We start from the raw sequence: 23,802 nt of genomic DNA, 5'->3' as shown, positions 1-23,802 counted from the left end.
TTTCTCGGCTGGTGTTGGGGCACCTGTGTGCCGATTTTGAACGAAATCGGGGGGGACCCCCCATTGACCCAAAATTTTGATTTTCCCGTACAAACTTTCCTATGGGGAAAAAGTGAAATTTTCCTGCAGGACTGTGTCTGGGTAAGCGAGAGCTTTCGATTGATACCCATTTTTACCATAGCACCACTTTTTTGTCCGTACAAAGGCGATTTTACGGATATTTTACGAGTCTAGGGGGCTTTACGGGCCTTAAACGTCAATGCAACGGGGACCGTTTTGGGGAAAGTTTCTCGGCTGGTGGTGGGGCACCTGTGTGCCGATTTTGAACGAAATCGGGGGGGACCCCCCATTGACCCAAAATTTTGATTTTCCCGTACAAACTTTCCTATGGGGAAAAAGTGAAATTTTCCTGCAGGACTGTGTCTGGGTAAACGAGAGCTTTCGATTGATACCCATTTTTTCCTCTTTGTGACGTCATTTCTAGGGGAAAACGGGTCATAAAGGTTTCCCTCTACCGGGGCCTTTTTTCCCCCTACCGAATCTGTGCTGTGCTGAATCTGTGCTGAATCTGTGCCAACTTCCGTTACATTCATGATGACTGATCATGACTGACACTAGTAAATCCAAGGCCCTAAAACATAAGGTTGGACGAAGTTTTCTACCAAAAATGTACTAGAATAGCGCACGAGTCAAAGCTATTTCCGCTGTTTCTTTACAAATATGTCGCAAACAAGCTTTTTCTGTAATAAATCATTATTTCGAAGCTAAGCGACCAGTTGCTATAAATTCAATAAGCAAATACTTATTTTTTATATAAAAGCCTAGCTTATATAGTCCAACTCTAGTTGAATAATCAAGTAGATACTAAATTTTCCAGATGTGACACATATTGCGCACTTCAGACAAATGCGTTGCTAGGGCGTTGCTAAGGACTCTTTCGCATGTTTTGCTGGGTTTTTGTTATGAAGTGAGCGTCGAGCGAAGTGAGATGGACAGGCTTTTTGAATTTTTTTCTGGTGTTCTAGGACCGTCTTAATTATTTAACTTGACATACTTTTCTTGCTTTTTATCCAAGGCCTTTTTAATAATTGGTAGATTCTAGCGTGGAAATAAAAGGGCGAGCAGGCCACAGGTGTAAATGCAAGTCGACTGATAGTGAAATAAAAGGTAAAAGTGTCTGTTCCATTAGATCAGAAATGTAATGTGATGTGATGGAACATGAAGCAACAGGATCCAGGGGCGTAACTTTGTATACTTTTGGGGAGGCAGGTGCCCCCCCCCCAACTTGAAATTTTGCCACCCCAACATTCCGTTTGCCCCCCCAACCTTGGTGGGCGCCCCCAGGCCCGAAAGGCGCCCTCACGGGCCAGCGGCGTCATAGGAGCGCGTGCGCCATCTTTCAAGGGGGCGCCATCGCCTATATGGAAATGGGATGCGTGAGAGGGGAACCTCTGAGGCCGTGGGGGCGCCTGCATGCGAAAGAGGGGCGCCCATGAAGTCCTCAGGGGCGCCTCAATGCAAAACACGGGCGCCTGAGATGGCCACAGGGGCGCCTGCATGCGAAAGAGGGGCACCTTATTGGCCTCTGAGGCCCTTCGGGGTGCCTCTGAGGTCTATAGTATAGGGGGCGCCCACATGAAAAAGGGGCGCCCATTAAGGCCATAATGGCGCCCCAATACGAAAGAGGGGAGACTGCATGCCAAATGGGGGCGCCTCCGAGGCCCATAGAAAGAGGAGCTCCAGTTGAAGCCCAAAGGGGCGCCTCAATGGGAATTAGAGACGCCTGTGAGGTCTATAGGGGCACCTCTGATGCCCATGTCGAGAGAGTCGTCAGTCGTTTGTGTAACGTTCCTCAGGGATGGTGCGCCGCTTGCGGCAAGTAAAAACTTAGCTAAATAGCGTGCCCCATTGGTTAAAAAGCGCCCCTCGAGCCAAAGTGGTGCCCCTCTGACAACACGCACGTCTTATGTCATCTGTTTTGCTAATAACTAATGCCCCCGCATGCAGAGCGGCGCCCCATCCGTTTATCAATGTGACCCTTCAGGTGGATGAAGCGCCCCTCTGGCCAATACCTTATCATCATTGTTGCTAGAACAGCGCCCCCAGTCCGTAGACTGCCCCATTGGCTCCTGAAGGCGCCCCTCGTGCCCGTTTTGGCGCCCCTCTGCACTGAGTAATGAAATGTATGTGGCCTACCAATTCTTAAGGGCGCTCCTTGAGTCATAATCATCGCTCCTCGGGGAGGGGGGGGGAGGCTAGAGGGCCTAGATACCATAGCACGCTATAGTGTGTTATGGCATCCCTGCTGCTAAAACGGCACACTTAGCTAGGTTAGCGCCTCAACGGTTCATACAAGCGCCCCTCGAGCCGAAGTTCGCGCTCCTCTGACTTACATAATTTCCTTGCTAAGTACGACGCCCCTCGCTGGGCATGGGGTGGCGCCCCACCAGTTTACCAACGCGCCCCTTTAGCCACATGAAGCGCTCCTCTGGTCAATGCGGCCAATACCTTATTTCATCACTGCAGCTAGAGCGGCGCCCCTATTTCGGTGGCTGTTCCATCGGTTCCTGAAGGCACCCCTCGAGACAGTTTGGAGGCCATCTGCAGTGAGTATTAAAATTGATGTGGTTAAGAATGGCGCCCTCTGCACGGTGTCGCACCGATTCTAAAGGGCGCCCCTTGAGTCAATGTAATCGTCCCACAGGGCCTTGTGTGCTATGGTATCCCTGCTGTTAAAGCGCCACTCTTGCTTGGCGTAGCGTCCCAACGGTTCATAGCACCCATCGAGCCAATGTTAGCGCTCCTCTGACTATGCTGGTATCCTACATCATCTTTTTTGTTCAAAGGGTGGCAAAATGTGGACCCGAGGACCCGGTCAAAAGAACCGGTCTGGACCCATATGGGTCCGGACCGGTTCCTGGAAATTTTCTGGCGGGTCCAACCGGGTCCTACCATAAACCATACATAGTGGACACTACATATGTGTGGCATTCAAACCTTGCGTCTATCGTAGACTGTATTTCTTCACCCTTCTTACATCTCAACGCGCACACCGACCCGTCCTCTCTCTCTCCCGCCCTGCTCTCCACTGCCCGCCCGTCTCCCATTGTCCAGCCGGGCCGCCCGATATACGGGCCGGCGTGTCCCTGCTGCCGCGCACATGTGTGGCACATGGACCTCCATTTATGACCACTTATGACCCGACGCCGACCCTACGCGACAAGGCTAGAATACAAACTATGTGAACAAACAGAGAGACACATTCCCCCCTGTTCCTAAAGAACACATCTAACTACAATTTAACTAATGGGGGATGGGAGCGCCGAAGAGTTGCGGCGCACGCCTGCAGCGCAAACCCCTTCTTAGCACGTCACTATAACTATCGATATTATCTACACTTTCCGCTGGCGCTCTAGCTTCGTTCACACGGTCGTTTGACAATCCCTCAGTTTCTGTTTTTACAACTTTCACTGTATGGATCCGCTCCTCTGTTCCGGCACCGCCATCCGCCTCAGCTGCTGCTCGAGGGACCGGCTCGGTCTGCTCGGTCGGCGCGACAGCTGGGGTCAGCTCTGACGGCTCCACCGCCGCCGGCGCCTCAATGGCCAGCTGTCCAGGCACATGGGCGGTCGGAACCGGACAGGCGATCTCCTCTTCCTGCTCATCATCCGTCGAAGCAGCCATTGCGTCGTCACCGTTGTTGGCAAGACGATGACGAATGTTCCGCACGTGCCATGGGACTCCATCCACTTCAATCGTCTGAGCGGATACGACTTTGGTGACAGTGCCCTCCTTTGACACGGCGGTGCACCGATCGCCCCGTTTTCGGACCCACACCGCATCACCGGGCTGATACACACCAGGCTGGCCGGCCGTCTGAGGAGGAGCAGCTGTGTTTCCCTGTGACTGCACGCACAAGTCTCTGCCAGCCTGACGGTAGGCACCATGTATCGGGGCCGTGGTAATATCACGCCCGTCCTTGGGCGTGACATTATAGCGGTGCACGGCTTCTGGTACGGTGCATCCTTGACGGGCGGCCATCACTTTGATGGTGCGGTGGTGGCGCTCGATGATGCCATTCCCACCAGGTTCATAGGCCGCGCGATACCTCAGCTCGACGTCCCACCGCACCGCGAACGCCTTCAGCTCGCGACCCTTGAATTCGGTCGCATTATCCATTAGAAGCTCGGCCGGTGCTCCTCGCTCCAAAAACAGAGCCTCGAGTTGTCTGACGATCTCGCTCCCGTCAGAGCGGCGGATCTCACGCCACATGGCGTATCGCGACGGCCCACAGTCAATCACGGTGAGATAGTGTTTTCCGCGGAAATGGGTTACGTCCATTGCCAGCCGCTCCCAGTTGCGCTCGACCGCCAAGGCACCATGCTTCCAGCGCGACGGGGCTGGGTCGATCGACGCACACACCTGGCACGATCTAACGATCTGACGAACGGCCGACTTCGTCACGCTCTTTCCCAGCTCTCGGCGCGCATACCACCACGTCCGCCGCACTCCCTGGTGTCCCACACTTTCATGCACCGCCATTATGTCCTCAGGTCGAGCTGTCCTGACGGCCGCCACCACACCTGTCGCCTGCTCGCTTCCGGTTCTGATCCACTCTTTTGGTACTCTCGTGAGTTCGTCTGCACGGTTGGCAGCCGATGGCACGAGCTCCACTGTCACGACGAGGTCGTACTCGCTGGAGAGCTGCTTGAAAACGGCCACCCGCCGCCGAACCAGCATTTCCGACTGTGCCTTCGTCCTCAGTCGGGCACGGCCTGTCAGAGCGTCGGTCAGCCAGCGCTGAACAGTGACAGAGTCTGTGCGGAGGATCACACGCTTGAATCCCCACGCCACCGCCATATTCATACCGTTCAGCGCGGCATCCAGCTCCGATAGGTTTATGTGCATGTCTGAGTCACTGTCAGATCGGAGCCACGCGGCGTCTTCGATAACCTCACCCGTGGTGGGGTCACTTAGCACTACGCCGCGGGCGATAGAGCTGGCATCGGTCCACACCGTCACCGAGTCTCCTGAGACGCACCACTGTCCTCGTGCCGGGTCACACTCTGCCAGCCGCCGGGCCACATCACTGACTTGTTTGCGCAGGTCATCGTCGGTGATCGGTGAGTCCCAATCTTTGGTGACCTTGTTCGCCGCCCTTTTCAGCCAGGCGGCGGCCGGCCGCAGCCACCCGGCGACGGGCACGTGTGATGTTAGCTGACCCGCCCAGGCGAAGATTGACCGCCTGGTCAGCACCCCGGGTGGCTCAGCTGGTGTCTCGCCGTCCCGAGACCATCTCAGTGTGCCGTCACCGCCAGACTGCCGTCTCACTCGGAGCCCCAGCATCCGGGCTCCGGCCTCATCCGCTACCCGTTCCGGTGGCTTACACGAGAGCCCGTATGCGGCAAAATGTTCGGCCACCCGCTCAGCAGAGATGAGCGTCTCGTTGACGAGCAGGTCGTCAGCGTACGGGAGCACTGCTTTTGCGATCTCTGGACTTTGATCCAAAACTTCCCGCACTACCGCTTGCATGATGCCGCTTGCAACGCTGAGACCAAATCCGACCCTTGTCAGACAATGTCGCTGGCCGTCCACGATTACCGTCTGAAACGGCCACAGCTCCTGGGCCACGTGCAGCTGCAGAAACGCCTTCTTCAGGTCGATGACGGCCACATCGTCGCCGTGTTGCCGCCACTTGCGGAGCTGGTCGCGGCACACATCAGCTTCAGCCGTGTGAGCCACCAGGTGCTCATTCAGTTCACGGTAGTCGAGCACCGGCCTGACCTTGTCCTTGGCTTCCTGGGTGACCGCCATGAGCGGAATTAGGCCACGCACCGGCCCGTGTTCCTGCTCATTGTACGGTTGCAGCCACCCTTCCTCGATCCACAGCCGTAACTCTGCGTCGAACCGCTCCTGCGACTCTGCCGGCACGCGATATTGCGGCACAGTATTCTTGAGTTGTTTTGGCTCCTTTCCGTCGGCCCACTTCCACCAAACTGTCCACTTTCCGTCGCTGAACTTAGCCACAAAATCAGCCGTCTCGATTTGTCTGTCCACTGGACCACGCCCCTGAGACACCGCTGCCGACATACCGCTCGATTCTGCCTTTACACCGGCGCACCCCGAACGCTCCCCCGTCACCACTTTACCACCAAAACGCACCTCTCCACCACTAACAAACACACCACCCAGCGCCTCTAACCCGGTCATGCCCAACAGCACGTCAACACCCAACAACCTTTCCGCCACTACCACAGCACGGACCACCGCCCGCCGGCCTTGTGCCTCCAGCAGCACCTCTGCACTCCCGCAGCATCGCACGACACTCCCATTCACCGCGGTCAAGTTTGTCTCACATCGATCCCATTTATCGACACAACCCGCGAACACCACGGTCTCCTCGCAGCCCGTGTCCACCAGCGCGTGACACGGTCGCCCGTCGAGCAGCATCTGGATTACCGGCGCTCTGCTGCCGGCTCGGTGGACGGCGGAGGAGGTGCTGGCGCTGATGCAGCTCCCCCGCCGCAGCCGTTTGGGCACATCCGGGCGATATGACCTGGGCGACCACATATCCAGCATCTGATCGGAGCCGGCCGGCGACTTGACCTTGAAATGTCACGTGATGGCCCACTCGCCGCCGCCGCCGCCGCCGCCGCCGCCCCCGCCGCCGCCGCTGCCGCCGCCGGTGGCGCTGCCGTGACTGCTGTCCTGGACAGTACGGCTCTCGCTCGGTCCAGGACGTACTCGAGAGTGAACTCGTCTCCGAGCCCGTCCCGAACCGCAGCTTGCGCAGCCTCCGGCAGCCCATTGACGAAGGTGATGGCGATAGCTCTCTCCGGCAGACCTCCCATCAACTCAGCGAGCTGCTGCAGCGCCGCTAAGTACACATCCGCCGTCTCTCCGGGATGAAGGCGACGCCGTGCCATTTCCGCCTGCGCGGTGAACGGGTCCATGGCGAAGGCCCTCAGCAGCTTAGCCTTCACGCTGGGCAGCTGATGACGAGTCGCTGCGGGCATTCGGGACCACACCGCGAAAGCACCGCCGCGCAGGCGAGTCGGCAACACAGCCATCAAGGACACTGATCGCAGCTCGCACAGGAGAGCAGCCTGCTCCAGCCACTCCACTACGTTTCCAGTTCCGTCGAACTCCGGAATAGTCCTGGCGTCGAACGCCGGAGTCACCTCCATCACCGCTCTTCCCGCGGCGTCACTGGTCTCCTCCTCGACACTCGGCATCTTCTCACCACTTGTCAGAAAAATGCCGAAATAGCTTGTGGCATTCAAACCTTGCGTCTATCGTAGACTGTATTTCTTCACCCTTCTTACATCTCAACGCGCACACCGACCCGTCCTCTCTCTCTCTCCCGCCCTGCTCTCCACTGCCCGCCCGTCTCCCATTGTCCAGCCGGGCCGCCCGATATACGGGCCGGCGTGTCCCTGCTGCCGCGCACATGTGTGGCACATGGACCTCGATTTATGACCACTTATGACCCGACGCCGACCCTACGCGACAAGGCTAGAATACAAACTATGTGAACAAACAGAGAGACACAATATGATTGCAAAATATGAAGTGAATGGAAAGAAAACATTTGCTCATGTATGTTCCTTTGCACACTGTAGTTCATAAGTATTATCAGTGGGAAAAGGGCTGTTTTACACGATGCAATCAATGATTTCTACAAACGGTTTGTATTAGGTAATTGACTTTTGGGGAACGGGTCCAACTGGTCCCGATTCCAACTTAGACCGGGTCCGACTGGTTCCAGAGATGTCCAGCCGGGTCTGGTTCGAGTCTGGTTCCCAAAATTTTCACGTTTTGCCACCTCTAGATCAAAGCAGGAGTAATTTGTAGGCATCATTTCGTGATAACTTGATATCACCTGGTGAGCCACAGACTTCTGCATGTCTCGGTATACAGAGGTATATGGGTGACCTAAGCTTGAACGCTCTCAGCCTGGGATTAACCCGCGCCGGGCTGGTGCTCCGCGACTTCCGCGCCGGGCGGTGAGGGGGGTGTCTGGTCTAACTCGGCTCCTGGGTCACGTAGCGACACGCAGTAAGCATCATTCGAAAGAGCGTCAAAAATAATGACGGAAACACTTCGGTCATTTTTTGGGTCAGGTCAAAGGTCAGGTCGCCTGAGGTCATCGAAGGTCAAATGTAGGCCATTTCAACAATTTTGGAAACTGCAACGGCTAACTCGGGACCAATAGAGCTACAGCGCCGCGGAAAAGCGCATTCGATAGCCCTTTTACAGACCTTTCTGACCATTGTTCTCAGATTTGACCTAAGGTCAACGACCTAAGGTCAACTCAGTAAAATAGCAGTTTTCACGAAAACTGTTTTTCGGCAATAACTTTTGACTTAAGAGTGCCACGACATTACTTTTGGCAGCATCATGTTCCTCTCGTCGAGACGCGTCGAATGAACTATTTTTTTTACCTTAAATGGTCATTTTTAAAATTTGACCTCAGGTCAAGGTCATAACCTGACCGAAAAGGGTCATGTTGCATTTCAGTCGATCCGTATCGTCGAGCTGAATACATCTGAAGTGTTTTCATCGCTCTAGCACGCCTTTATCAAAAGTTACAGCCAAAAAACTGGTGGTGACCGTCTATCACCTGAGATGACCTCAAGGGCACACAGAGGGGTCACAGGTGCATTTTTTCCGATTCAGTGTATCATGTTTACCTATGAAACGATGTTTGAGAGGGTTCTAAATACCATTCGTCCAAAAAAGGCTCATTTCAATTTTCTCCCATTGACTTATAATGGAGAGGTCGCAAAATTGACCTGACCATAGGTCACTGATATCAAAATTCCGAGATAAACATTTTAGACATACTGTTACTCTTATCAATCGCTGAAAGTTTCAAGGCGATCGTTCGTCGGTGTAGCTATGACGAGGATTGCAACTTTTTTTCTGAGGTGAGGTCTTTTGACGTGACCTGGTGACCTGACCTTGAGAGCTCTGGGTCTGAAATTTGCACATGTGTAAAAAAAAAGATGCATGAACAGGTGTGCCAAAAACGGCGGCGCGGAGTTTTGAGATATCTGCGAAAAACCGCAGGGGAGGTGTTCACTCCCCCCCCCCGGCCCGGCGCGGGCGGGGGGGGGGGGCAATTTTTTATTTTTTTCGATGAGGGCAAATTTTTGCCACTGGTTTGCTTCTAGAACACGTGCGGAAAAGATGCAGTATGAAGTGTGTTCTTAACTTAAAAGGGGAGGCGTAAAAACGTCCCTTGCTTCTGCGTGGGGTGAAGTTCTACAGATTTGTTTCTTTAATCTCGCCTTTTTATCAGTTGTTTTTTCTTTTCTTTTTGTCAATTCATCAGTTCGTCTCGTTTCTTTAGAAGAACTAGGGGAGAACGGGGTCAATTGTAACATTTTTTGCATTTTATCATCTGGTGCAAACACGTTTGCAGCTATAAAGCTCTTTCTTTTATTTTCAGAAACTATGATGTTTTGTCTTTAAAATGCAGTTAAAACATTTCCGAAATAGCTTCTTTTTCGGGTCAAAATTGTTGTTCGAAAAAGTCAATTCAGCTGTTACAATTCGCCCCAGATACGGGGTCAAAAGTAACACCATCCGGGGACAATTGTAACATGTTCATTTACAGGCTACAGCAACACAATTTTTTCCAAAACTTTGATTTAACAAAAGTATTGAACACTTGTTTATCTTCCCAGACTTGGTAGGGACGGTTCTTCTCAGGAAGAAGGCAATAAAACCTCGCACTTATACAGGGGTTGGATGGACCTCCTCTCCCTTGGTTTTTCGCAAATAAATCGCGTAAAAAGCTGCCGATTGCGACAAAACTCACAGTTCTCTTAATTCTAGCAATGTTTCATCTCCCTTGAAAATTTGACGACTTTGACATAATGGCCACTGACCTATAACCTGTTACATTTGACCCCTGCAAAAATGTTACAATTGTCCCCGTCGCGCCTTGACATATTTTAGACGAAACATGGCGCAAAAAGATGTTGCATGTAGGCAGCATTTAATGCTTTCAATTTATCGACAACAAGCCTGCCAACGCTTACACAAACTCTGAAGTCGATATCTTTTCAATGGCGGGAATGAGCTAATCAAATATAACGGCATAAAAATCTACAAAATGCTCTCAAAAACACATTACTGTGCACAGCCATCGACATACCCGGCACTTTCGCTTCAAACTCCGTTGGGAAAGGCAGTATAGAATTACGCATTTTCGGTCTGAACATCAGCTCATTCTATTGGTAAGTTTATGAATTATTAACACTGTTACAATTGCCCCGTGTTACATTTGACCCCGCTCTCCCCTACCATATGCGTTGTTTAATAAGGCGTCACTACCCTGGTCCCCAATTCCACTACCCGCCCCCGGTCTCTGGTCCCCAAAGTGCTTTCAAAATGTATTTGGTTACAAAATAATTCCGCGCTTTTGGCGCGCTATTTCAGAAAAAAACTGCAACATAACGTGCCAAAACACGACGGCACAAAAACAACGTGCTATGGTAAAAAAATGCTGCCGTAAACTGAAATAAGACTTATTTCTAGACAGTCACGGGGAGGCGCCCCCATGCCCTTAAAAAGGCGCCCCCGACAGCGTTGCCCCCCCAACGAAAACCAAAAAGTTACGCCCCTGACAGGATCAGACGCAAGAACCACCAATAAAGAACCCAGAACCAGCAAGCGCCATGCAATCAAGAGCAGCCATGATAGCGTTTGATTAACTTTCAGAAAACCCTGGAAGACGCCAGACGGTGAGCAATCAAGAGATCTTACAAGACCAGTAGTTACTTGAAAATGAGAACCGCCAGGAAAATCAGTAGATTCTTCAATTGCAACACATTTCAACATCTATCTAGCAATGATTTGCAGTTTGCACCAGCGAGGTGCTATCATTGTGTTTTGTGTCTGTATCCCTATAAACTGCTCAAAAATATTTGTCAATAAATAAACAAACAAACAATAATGCGTCTATTTCTACTGAAAGTAAGTCCTCCAAGTGGCAGGGGATGAATAATAGAAGGTACCTACCTAATTTATTGTCCTCTATTCATTCAATTCATAGGCAATTCAGGGCATCGATCGGCAGCGCCCTTACTGCATGGTACTGCGGATCGTCAATGGGTTTCTTGATGACTCCGACTCTCACTCAGACTTTCAAAAATCAACTGACTTTGATTTCAAATATCGGCTCTGACTGACTCCGACTCCACACTTCACAGCCCTAGCAGGTCTGCGGAGGCAATGGATTTTTGGTGACTCAGACTCCGACTCTGGCTTTCAAAATCGACTCTGACTCTGACTCTGGTCAGAACTGTCGACTTCGATCGACTACAACTCCGACTACGGAACCCTGAAAGGTCTGCCTGGTGACTGACTCAGACTCCAGCTTTTAAAATCGACTCTGACTCTGACTCGACGACTCAGGTCAGAACTATCGACTCCGACCGACTACAACTCCGACTACGGAACCCTGAAAGGTCTGCGGAGGGGATCGAATTTCGGTGACTGACTCAGATTCCAGCTTTTAAAATCGACTCTGACTCGACGACTCAGGTCAGAACTGTCAATTCCGACCGACTTCATGACTCCGACTCCGGAGCCCTACTGGCAGTTATCACGCCAGGAAGCTGCAAATCGTATGTTCTGTGGCGGTTTATGGCATTAAAGTCGATAATGCGGCTGAATCGCACTATGAAACACCCTTATTGGCTGCAAGAACCACGAATGATAGCGCATCACCACTGGAAAACGTGACAAGTTATCCATTAATTGGCCCTGGATTTGGATAAATAACATGTTGATGATCATATTAGCACACATTTACATTATCATCTATCTCAGGGTTGCCCTTCAGGCGGCTCTAAACTTTGGCATTTTCCCTATCTTCAACATGTAAATGCCCTCGGGCGTCCTCGTGGTGACGTAGGCATGGGAGTGCCAGGTTGGTAGGAACTAGACTTCGACGCCCCCTGAGTAAATCCAGCCAATTAGCGGCACACGTTTCTGTCGATTTACATTTATCTTGTCGCTACCGCTTGCGGATAAGGATTTTGAACGGAATTTGTCGACAATCCTTCATGAACGCCTATCGCACTCTTTTCAATTGTTGTTTTTCTACCAGTACCTCTGTCATTTTTGCTCTTTTGCTATATGCAGGGGTGGCTAGTGTGCCTATTTTTTTCCCCAGTGCATTCAAATTGATATCACGCTAAATGCATAACATAAAATAATTTATGACACATTTACCTTTTTCTCAGGACTCTGTTTTTGTCCATGGCGACTTTTTGTTTTACGTGCAGGGCCGGTTTGGGTTGTCTTTAATTTGTGAGCTTATGAAATTGAAATTGGAGTTGGTAGGTAGGAAAGCTACCTACTACATGCCTCTAACAAATGTTTGCTGCAGTTTTATATGCTTATAGTCAAGCCTGACTGATGTGTTATTAAAGAATCAAGATGAAGAAAACAAAACAAAGCTACAGTTCAAGCTTATGGGCAGAAGGAAATATGCCACTCCTCAAATAAGTTTTTTTGCCTTAGTTTTATAATTTCATACGCTTAAAATGATAACAAATGAAAATGATTTTTAGATATTTAAATATAGGAAGATCTATTTTCTATCTTTGATAGAGGCAAGCAGTGCTAGTGGCGAAAGCCTATTACACATTGACCAATCATGTTGCATGCTTCAACACCAACTGCACTCTGATTGGCTGACATTGGCTTCTGCCAGAAGTGGGTGCATTCTCTGCATTCCTCGGTAAGCCGTAAGGCACCACATTTCAGCTTAACCCACACCCTGGTCAGGTGGGGGCTTATAACACCCTGTTTATAACGCGACCTGGCTGGGGGGGGGCTATTTTTTGTTCCCCCTCGTATCTCTGAAACTACTGAATGGATCCACAAAATTCAAACGGTGTTCAATAGCCCTGTTAAATCTGTCAAGGAAAATCTAATTTCATTGACCTCGGAGTCACTGATGACGTCACAAGTCAAGTCAAAGATAAAATGTTTTTTCTGGTCATGGGTCTTCTAGGGAATGCGCTATAACATCAAGTAAAACTCATTTTATCGAAAATCAGTGATAGGGCGTCAGTTGCCTTGTACACTACATGTGTTGCTAATTGCTATTAGAGGTCACTGATAGTACCAGGTCAGGTCACCAAGGGTCAGCACATGAACCCAATTTTGCTAGGGCTGTGTGATGCATGTTTTGTTTTATGGCCAATTTTTCATTTCAAACTCAATAGTGTTGGTTATAAGACCATCAGGAACAGTTTAAGTCACTTCATGGTGGACAGGTAAAAAAGGTCAAATTTGGAAGTTGGTATTTTGGCATAAAATAAGTATCGATTCGATGCAGCTCTTCACGGCGAGTCTAATGGTGGTCTTTGTTTTGCGTTACGTGGTCTAGAATTGCTAAAAATTGAGTTCGAAAATTTGACATCATCAATGTTGAACAGTTTTTTGGATATAACTTGGCCCAAAAAAGAGATATCGATCTCAAATTTGGTATGTGAATAGAAAGCGGTAGGGACTATCACTTATGTTCCGTTTTTCGAAATTCAGAAAACTTCTTTGGATTTTTTGCCTATTATATTAACAAAATACCATTTGATTTTTGGGGATCAAAATCCAAAAATTTCAAAAATCCGACATAGCAGTTTTGTAGTCCTGTTAATTCTACACCTTTTATGTCAAAAACATTTTTCTGTATCTCTAAAGCTGTAGGCCCGACAGCTCGTCCCACGAAACCTTTTTTTGGGTCGAAAATGGCAGAACATGACGTTACTCTGACGTCATTTGCGGCCAACCTATCATAGCCTTTGGAAAAATTTTAGTCACGATGTGTAAAATTGATGCCCTGGAGAGTACTGAAAGTTTGGTGACGATCGGCGCAGCGGTTCTGGAGATATATCGAAAAGTCTGGAGGGGGGGGGGGGCAAAAAATAATCCCCTCCCTCCCCCACCAGGGCGCGGGTTAATGAACACTGTTTTTGGAATGAGAATTAAAATATCCTTGCTTATGGTGATCGTTAAGCGGAAAAAGTAGTTAGGTATGGCTAATGAATTTTTCTTGGCTATAATTAGTTATTAAATGTTAAAAAACAATTAAAATACCTTTGTTATTCCAGGTTTACCGAACTTCACCCAGAGATGCTCATGTGCTGGTGATATATTTATCTAGTTTTATTAAGACTACAAGGGAATCAGCTTTTTATAGCTATGGCAACATCATCTCTTACTAAGGTGAGAATCATTTGTATGCAGCCGATAGGCGATACTGACATCTAGTGTTTGTGAGCCTGATGAGTCTTAAAATGCACTTTTGAAGTGCCTCTGATCTGTTTTTGTTTGTTTGGTACACTGATAGGTATTGTACTATTTTTCCAGTCCTGTTTTGTATTCAAACCCAAGTCTGGTGGGTCTAGCTCAGCGGCTCTAGACAGCAGCCAATACTTTGCTGGCCTCTCCGATGACATGGGTATCCAGTCTGCTGAACGAAGGAGCCAGACATTCAACTCTACATGGCAGACAGCTGAGAAACTGTGCACAGTAAGTGGAGGCAAGCAAACAACAGAACTGAAGCAGGGTCTATGGGGTTTAACAACAGTAAAGCAGCTCCTCCAAAAGTACCTGTCTAGCACATCTCTGCTCAACTTTAACACGGAAATAGACACTATGCAAACACTATAGATAAACACGATGTTGGCAACCACTGCTCTCTTTACAAGCCAAACATGCCCGCTGTCAGCAGAAACCTTAAAGTCAGCACATTCTTACCGCCATCATGCTGTATTGATATGTGACTGTATGCATTTGTGCAGGACTTCCAAGAGGAAATGTTCAACACTGTGTTCCACGAGATGATTGAGTACCTGCAGGGCTCTGTTGACATTGAGGAGGACGCTGGTATTCCTACTGCCACCCTCATCACAGGTAAGTCATGACAATTAGTAAGTACCTAGTTGACAACATGATTGGCTCATTTGTTTTTAGCAGACATTACATATATGTGATAGGCAATTGCTAAAGCAGATGCAGGCATTGCATCTTTTTCTTTTTGTAAACTCTGTCTACATTATAGGTAATGTATAAATGGTGCTTTGTTGTAGTTGTCAGACCTGAGACCAGTCAGATTCTGCCTCTGGACACATTTTCTACCCAAATCGTGCCACTCGGAAAGTCGACCATCTGGCACATGTCGCCCTTCCTTTGACGCCTACTCGTCCGTTTCTTCGGCCAGGTGTGAACATGCCCGACCACACCGGCGTGTTCCGTTCACTGGCCGAGCGGCTCCGAGCGCAGGTCACTGCGCACGTGGCCGTACTGGAGGCGGCCTCGTGCACCACCGTCCAGGCCACCGTGCGCGCCATGGTGCGCCAGCTCACTGCGGCTGGGGAGGTGAGCTGGCCGTCCGGAGGGGAGCGGGGCTGCCGGAGAGCTGCCAAACAATGCAGCGTCGTCTTGTGGGTGACTGATATGCCGTGAGCACTGAGCAGTGAATGCTGAGACATGGATCTTAGTCATCGTTGATATTTTTGTAACCAAGTTGCAATGTAGGTGCTATGTATGTAGTTTTATTTTATTTTATGCGGAAGTGCTTACCTACAAGTGCAAAAAAGGAATAAGCACCATAGTACCTATAACGTTGCTATTCACCGCTCCTCGCTGCAACAACCACATTGACTGCATCGATTACCTATAACCTCGGATCCAGTATGTATGTATGTCCGACGCTTGCTGGCACGCCAAACAGCACCGGAGACCGTGTACCTTTACCTCACCAGTCGGCGCTACGACGCGCTGGCAGCGTTCACAGCCAACGACAATAGCAGTTGTTACCGGAGGTTTTGGGAGGTCGATATCATGGCTACTCACGGATAGCCCAGCAACACTGGCGGGCGTTCCGCGTCCTCTCACAGTACTGGCAAGGTGAACGTCCTGTTGTTGTTCCATCCGCCTGCCTTTGCCTCTGTTTTTAGGCCGTCGTGTCTTTGCGTTCACGTATCCGCCCGTCCGCCTCGCCTCGACCTGTCTTGTTCTTTCTGTTTGGGTGAAGATCGCCTCTCTGTGTAACATCAGTCGCTCAGTCTCGTCTCTCCTTACTTCAGCCGCTGAGTCCGGACGTTCCTGTGGTCGATGAAGACGACGAGGACGACTGTTTGCTGGACGTACCCGATCAGACCAGCCGCCAGCGTCGGGCGCCTGCCACCATGCCGGCGCTAGTGGCGCACTATGAAGCGGCACAGGAGACGGTCGCCTCGCCAAAGAAAAGTAGGTACTAAGTGACATTTTGTTACAGGTACTGATCATGTGAATGGTTTTTGAGTGAATGTATGTAAGCATTGGAGGTGTCACCCTTAAGACCTGCTTAGACTTGAGTGCAATCCTAGGAGTTCTCTGATTAAATAGGTTTTGATTTGTCCTTACGAGCGTATTCGTGGTCTTGACACTTTATCCTCTAATTCGATACGCTCGTAAACTCCAAATTGCTAGCGAGCTGCACCAACATCTCGATGGCAGACTGATGTGTGCATTGTGACGTGACAGGGTCTCCGCGGAAGAGAGCAAGGACAGCACCGCAGCGCCGACCCTTGGTGGTGGTCTGGAGAGACCTGGAGGCGTTTCAACCCCGCGTGCTGCAGGACCTGGTCCTCATCTGCAGGTGAGCAATGAGCATGCTGTCCTACATGGGGTGATGTCGATTGAACGTGCTGTACTTGAATGAAGTGGACTTGAACTCAGCAGCTAGAATGACGCGAATGCAAAATATGATTAGAAACATACACAATGCAAATTGCTATCGTGTTTCTAGCAGGCCTTTTAGATAATATTCTCGAAAATTGTGTCGTGAAAGTGATCTCTTAAAATTTGCAATAGATAGTTTGTCATCAGATCGTCAACGCTCGACTGTCATTCAGCCTAAGAGATAGCCAGACGGGAGACTGGCTTATGGAGTTCCTCAAAGATCTCTCAGGATATCAACCACTGGAGTGAACGACGCCCACACTCGCACACAAATCGCATTGGATCTGCATCGCATGACACTTTGTTTGGCCACTGTGTGCTCGTTTCAGCCAGTACCGCTCCCGGCTGCCCATCTCGTTTGTGTTCGGCGTGTCGACGTGCGCGTCAGCCGTGCACCGGCTGCTGCCCCAGCACGTCTCCGCGCGCCTCAGTCTGCACAAGTTCCACTCCCAGCTGGCTACCCACTGTCTGGCCGAGATGATTGACAAGGTGGGTGAAATGATGGTGCTAAGGTGATTGACACAACACACGGGCGCTGGCTATGCCCGTGTGTTTTGTGGGCATCCCTTTCTGGTGACCCGACGTTGTGGAAAAGCAGTCGGATGAGCCACGTGAACAGGGCCCAATCCTCCCAGCGCAGCGACCATTTTTAACGCTGGTGGTAATGACTACAGACACCGCCGGCTGATCCAATGTCTCTTTTTGTGCCGTGTCAGGTGTTGCTGTCTCCGTCCATGCCGTTCCGGCTGGGAGGGCGCGCGCTGCGGCTGCTGCTGGACATCTTTCTCTACCACGACTTCTCCGTCAACAACTTCATCTCGGCGTACAAGGTATAGTCGGTCAAATATGTATCTTTCCCGGCCGGCCCTCCCCACGCTGGACAGGTCGGTAACTTGGCTGAATCCGCCGGCCGCTGCGAGTACTACGGAGGGGAGGGGACAGGTTGTGCGGTTGCCGCGTCGGCCAATGAGCGCGGACCTGGCGAGCGGGCTGGGGCCACGGCGTGTTGACCTAATATGGTCAAAGGTTCATGCCCTGCGGGTATGGTCTGCGGCCAGCTGGCCCACTGATTGAGCCACAGCACCGGGTCGCGGAAAGGTTTCGATAGGTATCTGAATTGGAGAGTGGAGACCGTTAGCTTGAACTTGAGTGTAGTCGCTCTAGGTTTGAGATGCCGTATCACTGCATCTGCATATCAACAGTTGTAGCTTTGGTGCAAGTTCAAACTTTTTGTGACGTTAGGTCACTCAAACCGACCTGTTGACCTGACCTTAAGTCATATAAGGTCAAAATTCGCACACAGTATGCGCAATAGATGGAAAAACAGGTATGCAAAATTTGGTGGCGCTGCACGCCGCCGTTTTTCGGCTATCTGCGAAAAACCTGGGGGGGGGGCGCAAATCGCCCCCCCCCCGGCCCGGCGCAGGTTAAGATTTTCAGTAGATATGGCTTAACGCTTTCCCGTTAATGCCAAAAAAAGTTTTTGCTTTATCAAAAAATAACCGGTCATAATTCGATTAAATATTTCTCTTGCGCTAATCATCATATCACCAAGCATTCGATCGTATCAAGAGCAACCATCTTAATTTTTAGGTCAGCGACCCCTGTTGAAACACCAGATAATCCTTTGATAGCTCATAGCACTCAGTCTACAATTTACACGGCGCATGAAAGCACAGCCATCATTAGATCATCGCGCTGCCCTCACATTCGTTAGATTCCTAACGCATCCGCTTGCTCGCCTCTCCCGGCCAGACCCGCCGGAGCACCCGGCGGCGAGGCCGTCCAGTGCTGGTCTGCGGTCACTCTCCAGCCGGCCGCTGTGTAGCTCCGCCCCCCGCGCGTAACGTCACAGGGCCGCCAGAGCCGCCAGGGCAGCTGGGGTGTGGGCTCAGCCAACTATCGAATCCAGACCGTAGCGCCACTTGGCGGCCGGGAAAGATACATATTTGACCGACTATACTAGAAATGGCCCCTGCACTGGTCGACTGCTGTGTACCGGATTGGTATACTACTTGCTAGTTTGAGAAACTAGACGCTCGAGGCGAACTTTTAGTTGTTCGTCATAACGAACTGCCGAAGTGATCCTTGTATTATTTAATCCATTCATATTCCATTCATTCATTCATTCATTCATTCATTCATTCATTCGCTTTTTAGATAATGATTACATGTGTGATTTTAACTGCTATGGGCGCCGTTGACCACTGTAGTCCGGGCGCCCAAAAACCCCAATTCATCATCATCATCATCATCGATTTTAACTGTTGATGCAAACTTCCTGACTAAATTATCCCTCGCATAATATGCGAAATTCCTATTATATTTCATATGTGTTACGCTTATATGACACAAACATAATATGCACATGATGTTCTGTCAGTATTTTAGTGGTGATCTTACGACTGGACTACACGCCTGTATTCGCTCACTGTCCGGCCCAGCATCTAACACCCGCTGCTTCCCCTGCTCCTGCCGTCAGTTCTGCATGCTCAGCCACTTCCTCTGGTCACCGGCGAGCGCGCTCTGCTGCGAGCCCGGTCAGCTGGAGGAGAGAGTGGAGGAGCTGACGGGCGCCCAGGTGGCCGGGCTCCGTGCTCTGCCCTCGGTGCGCGCCTACCTGGACGATTTAGAACAGGAGGAGAGGCACACACTGCAACATGATGGGGTGTTTAAGGTGAGGGTGGACGGGGAGGAGGGGCGGATATGATACCACAGGATGTGGTTGGGCTGAGAGACCAGCACAGGACTCATATGTTGGGTGAACTCATTAATGGAGATACTCGGGGACGAGGGTGATAGACTCAGTCGAGGACCACGTCTGCATACCAGATTAATGATAATGTAGTTATCTCGTTCAAAAGATACGTTTGGTTGTGTCGTCTTGTCTCTTTAATTTTGTGTTGATAAAGCAAGCGTTTTCTATCTTACATATTATCATACGTATGACGAGCTATTGATGCTTGAATTATAGCTCGCATGCTGTTTTTTGTTCCATCCGTGTGTTAGCTCGTATCATTATCTTTGCGTTTCACACCTCTGATTAGCGTTTCGCCGCTGCGTGTCTGTGTTGGTCAGGAGTGGGTGCTGCACATGGCGCCAAAACTGCACTCCAAACACGAAGAACTGCTGGTCGGACTACGCTGTCTGTTTGCGCTCACCAAGCGACTGCCGGGCGCGCTGCTTGGAAAACAGGTCAGTCTACCCGCTCCCTAGAACAGAAGCATCACTATACGAGTAGAGTTGGCGAATACTCCTTAACCCTGAATATAAAGGCAGACAAAACGACGCTGCTTTGTGTATTGATGCGCCCATCTGTGGTCTAAATCGGCGTAATATTTGCATAAGAAGGGATCCGTTATTTTCCAGTAACTCCTGTAAATTACTGTGATTAGAGCCGCCAGTTAATTATGCACCGAGTGAGTGTAGGCCTTGTGTGGTTCAAAAACATTCTTATGCCTTTTTTCATTTGAATGCCAGGATTCGTTGAAAAGATGAAGTTGTCTGATTTTATGACCATATATGGTCATCGCTCCGCCCACTCCAGCCGCTGATTGGCTAATCCAATTTTTGTTTGGCTCCTCGTAGTTTCCCCAACTGAGTTGCCGGTGATAATGTTTTTACTGTAGGTATCGCGGTTTACCGCATCAGCCATCAACACCTCTGAGTTTGACCCTACCACCTTTCCTTTACGTCCTTATCTTCTGCTGCCCCAGTTCCGCGAGGCGTACAACCTGGCGCTGCTGCACGCGCTGCCGGAGAGGGACGAGTACAAGCGCACCTTCCAGCTGCTCAATATGCTCTCCCGCCAGGAGCTCACTGCCACGCTGGAGCACGCACTGGAGGCAGTGTCAGGTGGGGACGTGCTTATGGCGTAGTGGATCGGTTCTTTGGTACTCGGGATGCTCGTGTGTGATGTTGATTTGTAATCGGCTGGATAGTAGATACATTTTTGCAGTATAATCAGTACACCGTATTTTCACGTAGTTTTTATGTTATACTCCTGTCCTGATTGATTTATAAATTTGAATCGGAAGGACCCTCTATCACCTGACCATTTTTATGCGCCGTCTTCAACTTTGTGACTACATCACCGCTCCAGTTATACACTAAGATTCAATGCTCTCACTGTGTATTGAAAGGGCTAACCGTCAACCTATACTATAATGCTAATCGAGCCCCTTCCTGCGCCCAGGCTCCGGCAGCGCTCTGTCCACCCTGCTGAGGACCCAGCTGGACCGGGTGCGCGCGCTGGACGACCGGCCGACGCCCGTCTCGGCCGAGGAGAGCAGCCAACAGCGCCGACTGGTGGCCGACACACTCAAACAGGCCACCAGCCGGCAGTCGCTGCGAGAGGTGCGTGTGTATGAGTGGCACCATGGGAGGGGAGGCTTCTGGTAGAGGGGTTTGGTGGATGGGTTTCAGGGGTAGGTTTCAAAGTGGTGTATGAAGCTGCTGAGAAAGTGAGGGTTGTGTAGGGATGGTATTATGCCTAAAGTGTCTCTGTTTTATGCAATGCAATGATGTGATGCGTAGCTCAACCTGATATGCTTGCACATTGTCGTTTGCTTGAACGTGTTCTTTGGCGCGTCTAGGTGTCAATACTGCCGATGGTCCTGTACACGAAAATGCAGAGTACAACCAGAGACCCTATAAACTAGTCGTATTTTGTAATTATATTGCCTCTACTCCTCGATTGATCGCTGCTTCACCGCCATCCTCCTCCCCACTATACCTAATTCGCATCCCTCCCCTCCCCATTATGTGTAACTCCTACCTCCACCCCTCCCCTCAACACAGAGCTTACAGTCGATGGGCGCGGCGCGGAACGCCCGGCTGAACCCGTACGAGACGCTGCGGTCGGCGCTGCTGGCCGAACTAGACGAACACCTGCGCGGACTCATCGTACAGCCTTCCAAATGGCCGTTCAATGTGAGTGGGCTCGACGTGCAGTGGAAAGGGACCAGACTGGCGCGGTGGCTGGACGAGACGATCGCAGCACTCTTGTATGTAGGAGTGGAAGGCATGTCGAGCTGGCGTTAGTTGGGGGTGCCAGCTGTACGAATATAAGGTAGTGGAGTAGCGTATGATATTCTCGATACCGGAGTTTGTTGTGTTTGGCGAGAATTGTGTGGTGTTTAATGGTTTTTCCAGTGTATTGTGTTAAGTCAGGAATTATGTGGTGTTTGATGGCGTTTCCTGTGTTGTGTTTGGTGAGGAACTGTGTGGTGTTTGATGGCGTTTCCTCTCCCTCTCCAGGAGTGTGTGGTGTTTGATGGCTTAACCTCTGTTCCCCAGGAGTGTTTGTTGTTTGATGGCGCACCCTCCGTTTCCAGGAGTGTGTGGTGTTTGATGACGTGTCTCTGGTCCGACGGAGGCTGGTCGGCGCTCCTCGGTCCTCTGTACAGACGGCGCTCGCCGACCCGGCCAAGTACCTGCAGTGTACCTGCTGCCAGGTGAGTCACATCCCCGTCACCTAAGTGAGCAGCTCATCCCCTTATCCGAGTTTACATCACGCCGTCCGCTGGGCTGAAACTGGGCAGCACACTGTCTCACAAGGTGAACACTGCACCTAGTCTCATTCTGGCACGCATTGCCACTGGCCTGTTAGGCCGCCTGCGGTCCATTGGATGGGCTTTGCAACGTCACTTTGGCACTGCGATCCTTGTGTTGCTAGACGGCATGATCACAGCTGGAGGCCGGTAATCCATAATTGTTCCGGCTATTGTTAGTGGTCTTGCTTGTTTTTATACTCCTCTGTAAATAGTGGATTGTTCTACGGAGTAAATTACCTTGAATACCAACCTTTTTTTAATCAGACGTGAACCACCACTTATGTCGTGGCTCACCGTGTCGGTGATCCCCATTGAGCCCTCGCCTCTTGTTTGCGCAGCTGGGAGACGCCGCGTCCATTCGGCCCACCATGCCCGATCTGTGTATCGTCTACAAACTGCACCTCGAGTGCGGCCGTCTGATCAACCTGTTCGACTGGATGCAGGCGTTCAGAGCGGTGGTGGGCGCGTCGGACGACGATCAGACCATACAGTATCCTTTGTACACGCCAAGAGGCTTGGAGGTGTATGTAGGGCATTGTAGGGGGACGGGAGCTTTGAGCGTGATGAAGTGTAACGTATTCCGTTATGGCAGGTTATCTGCGGCGTCAAGATTTGTGAACCACTATGAATACGTTCAAGTTCGGTTTGCTACAGCTTGATGGTGTTCGGTGGTTCAATGTTTTTCAATGACAGATCTATCGTTAATTATCTTTTTTATAGAATTTTACCTTCTTTTTTCCTGACAAGTATTGCATTAATGTACCTTCTTCATTGCAAGATGCGTGTATAACCTTGTCAGTTACCACCACCAGGCTATGGTTGTGCATGCCCTGATTCGTTTTTCGAATTGATTCCTATTGTTGACCATGTACTCCAGTACCAGCCATTCTCCTTAACTCGCGTGTTCAGAGCGCGGTTCGCCCACTGTGTGGCCGAACTACAGTTCCTAGGATTTATCAAGTCGACCCAGCGGAAAACTGACCACGTGGCTCGGCTGACCTGGGGCTCGTGCTGAGCTGAGCTGAGCTGAGCTGAGCTGCCTGACCCAGCTGCCCGGTCAGTCCAGTGCTGTGGGACCCGTTTTAGAATAGGTTCACAGCCTGCTTATGTGATTTGTGTTTGTCGGTCACAGCAAGCGAACGCTTGTTGAACTCACTGCCATAGTTCAGAAATGATGCCCTGTGATGACGTCACTCAGTGATGTCGTTAGTTGCCCACAGTCATTCTTTCAACGTTTTCCCGCCCCGCTAGGGAATCGGAATCTGCTACAGGTACAAAGCCTTGATTGTGTGATGGCGGATGTTTTGAATACATGCCTTTTTGTAGTAATCATGATTGAAGGCAGTACATAATAGCTCATTTCTTTGATGATGTAATGAGTGAGTTTAGCCAGCCCATGATTTTAAATCATGATGCTCAGCACTTTGATTGTTTGAGCAATGTCTTTATGGACCAAAGCGCGTCGGATAAGCTTGCAATTTGTCATTTTTGTTGC

The 23,802-nt window shown here is 50.3% G+C and overlaps 2 protein-coding genes across 7 annotated transcripts; one reads left to right on the top strand and one right to left on the bottom strand.

The window, feature by feature from the left end:
- The first annotated feature begins 959 nt into the window (after positions 1 to 959).
- On the top strand, positions 960 to 23,636 carry LOC122386454 (origin recognition complex subunit 3-like). 6 transcript variants are annotated; one of them, XM_043375649.1, is made up of 17 exons: positions 960 to 983; positions 14,136 to 14,250; positions 14,395 to 14,556; positions 14,829 to 14,940; positions 15,248 to 15,405; positions 16,116 to 16,278; positions 16,555 to 16,669; positions 17,082 to 17,241; positions 17,469 to 17,582; positions 19,235 to 19,429; positions 19,831 to 19,947; positions 20,469 to 20,607; positions 20,948 to 21,108; positions 21,553 to 21,684; positions 22,089 to 22,208; positions 22,646 to 22,797; positions 23,217 to 23,636. In XM_043375649.1, exons 2-17 carry the CDS (start codon positions 14,227 to 14,229, stop codon positions 23,320 to 23,322), a joined length of 2,130 nt encoding a protein of 709 aa, XP_043231584.1. In that variant the 5' UTR covers positions 960 to 983; positions 14,136 to 14,226; the 3' UTR covers positions 23,323 to 23,636. The 6 variants fall into 6 exon arrangements, with proteins under 6 accessions (XP_043231584.1, XP_043231582.1, XP_043231580.1 ...); XM_043375647.1 differs by lacking the exon at positions 960 to 983 and adding an exon at positions 12,094 to 12,123; XM_043375645.1 differs by lacking the exon at positions 960 to 983 and adding an exon at positions 12,118 to 12,170.
- On the bottom strand, positions 3,599 to 6,620 carry LOC122386450. Its single transcript, XM_043375633.1, has 3 exons — positions 6,607 to 6,620; positions 3,972 to 6,556; positions 3,599 to 3,609 (listed from the first exon to the last, which is right to left on the bottom strand). Exons 2-3 carry the CDS (start codon positions 6,448 to 6,450, stop codon positions 3,599 to 3,601), a joined length of 2,490 nt encoding a protein of 829 aa, XP_043231568.1. The 5' UTR covers positions 6,451 to 6,556; positions 6,607 to 6,620.
- Positions 23,637 to 23,802: the final 166 nt, after the last annotated feature.

Source organism: Amphibalanus amphitrite, unplaced genomic scaffold (assembly GCF_019059575.1).
Source record: "Amphibalanus amphitrite isolate SeventyFive unplaced genomic scaffold, NRLGWU_Aamphi_draft 000252F_arrow, whole genome shotgun sequence".
NCBI lineage: Eukaryota > Metazoa > Arthropoda > Thecostraca > Balanomorpha > Balanidae > Amphibalanus > Amphibalanus amphitrite.
This window is presented reverse-complemented; position numbering and strand designations above follow the sequence as displayed.

Excerpts from the sequence above, each read along its gene's own strand:
- LOC122386450 (XM_043375633.1), bottom strand. The coding sequence starts at position 6,450 with ATGCTGCTCGACGGGCGACCGTGTCACGCGCTGGTGGACACGGGCTGC.
- LOC122386454 (XM_043375649.1), top strand. The coding sequence starts at position 14,227 with ATGGCAACATCATCTCTTACTAAG. Across the intron at positions 14,251-14,394 it reads CAACATCATCTCTTACTAAG|TCCTGTTTTGTATTCAAACC; the intron begins GTGAGAATCATT and ends CTATTTTTCCAG. Across the intron at positions 22,798-23,216 it reads GACGACGATCAGACCATACA|AGCGCGGTTCGCCCACTGTG; the intron begins GTATCCTTTGTA and ends TCGCGTGTTCAG.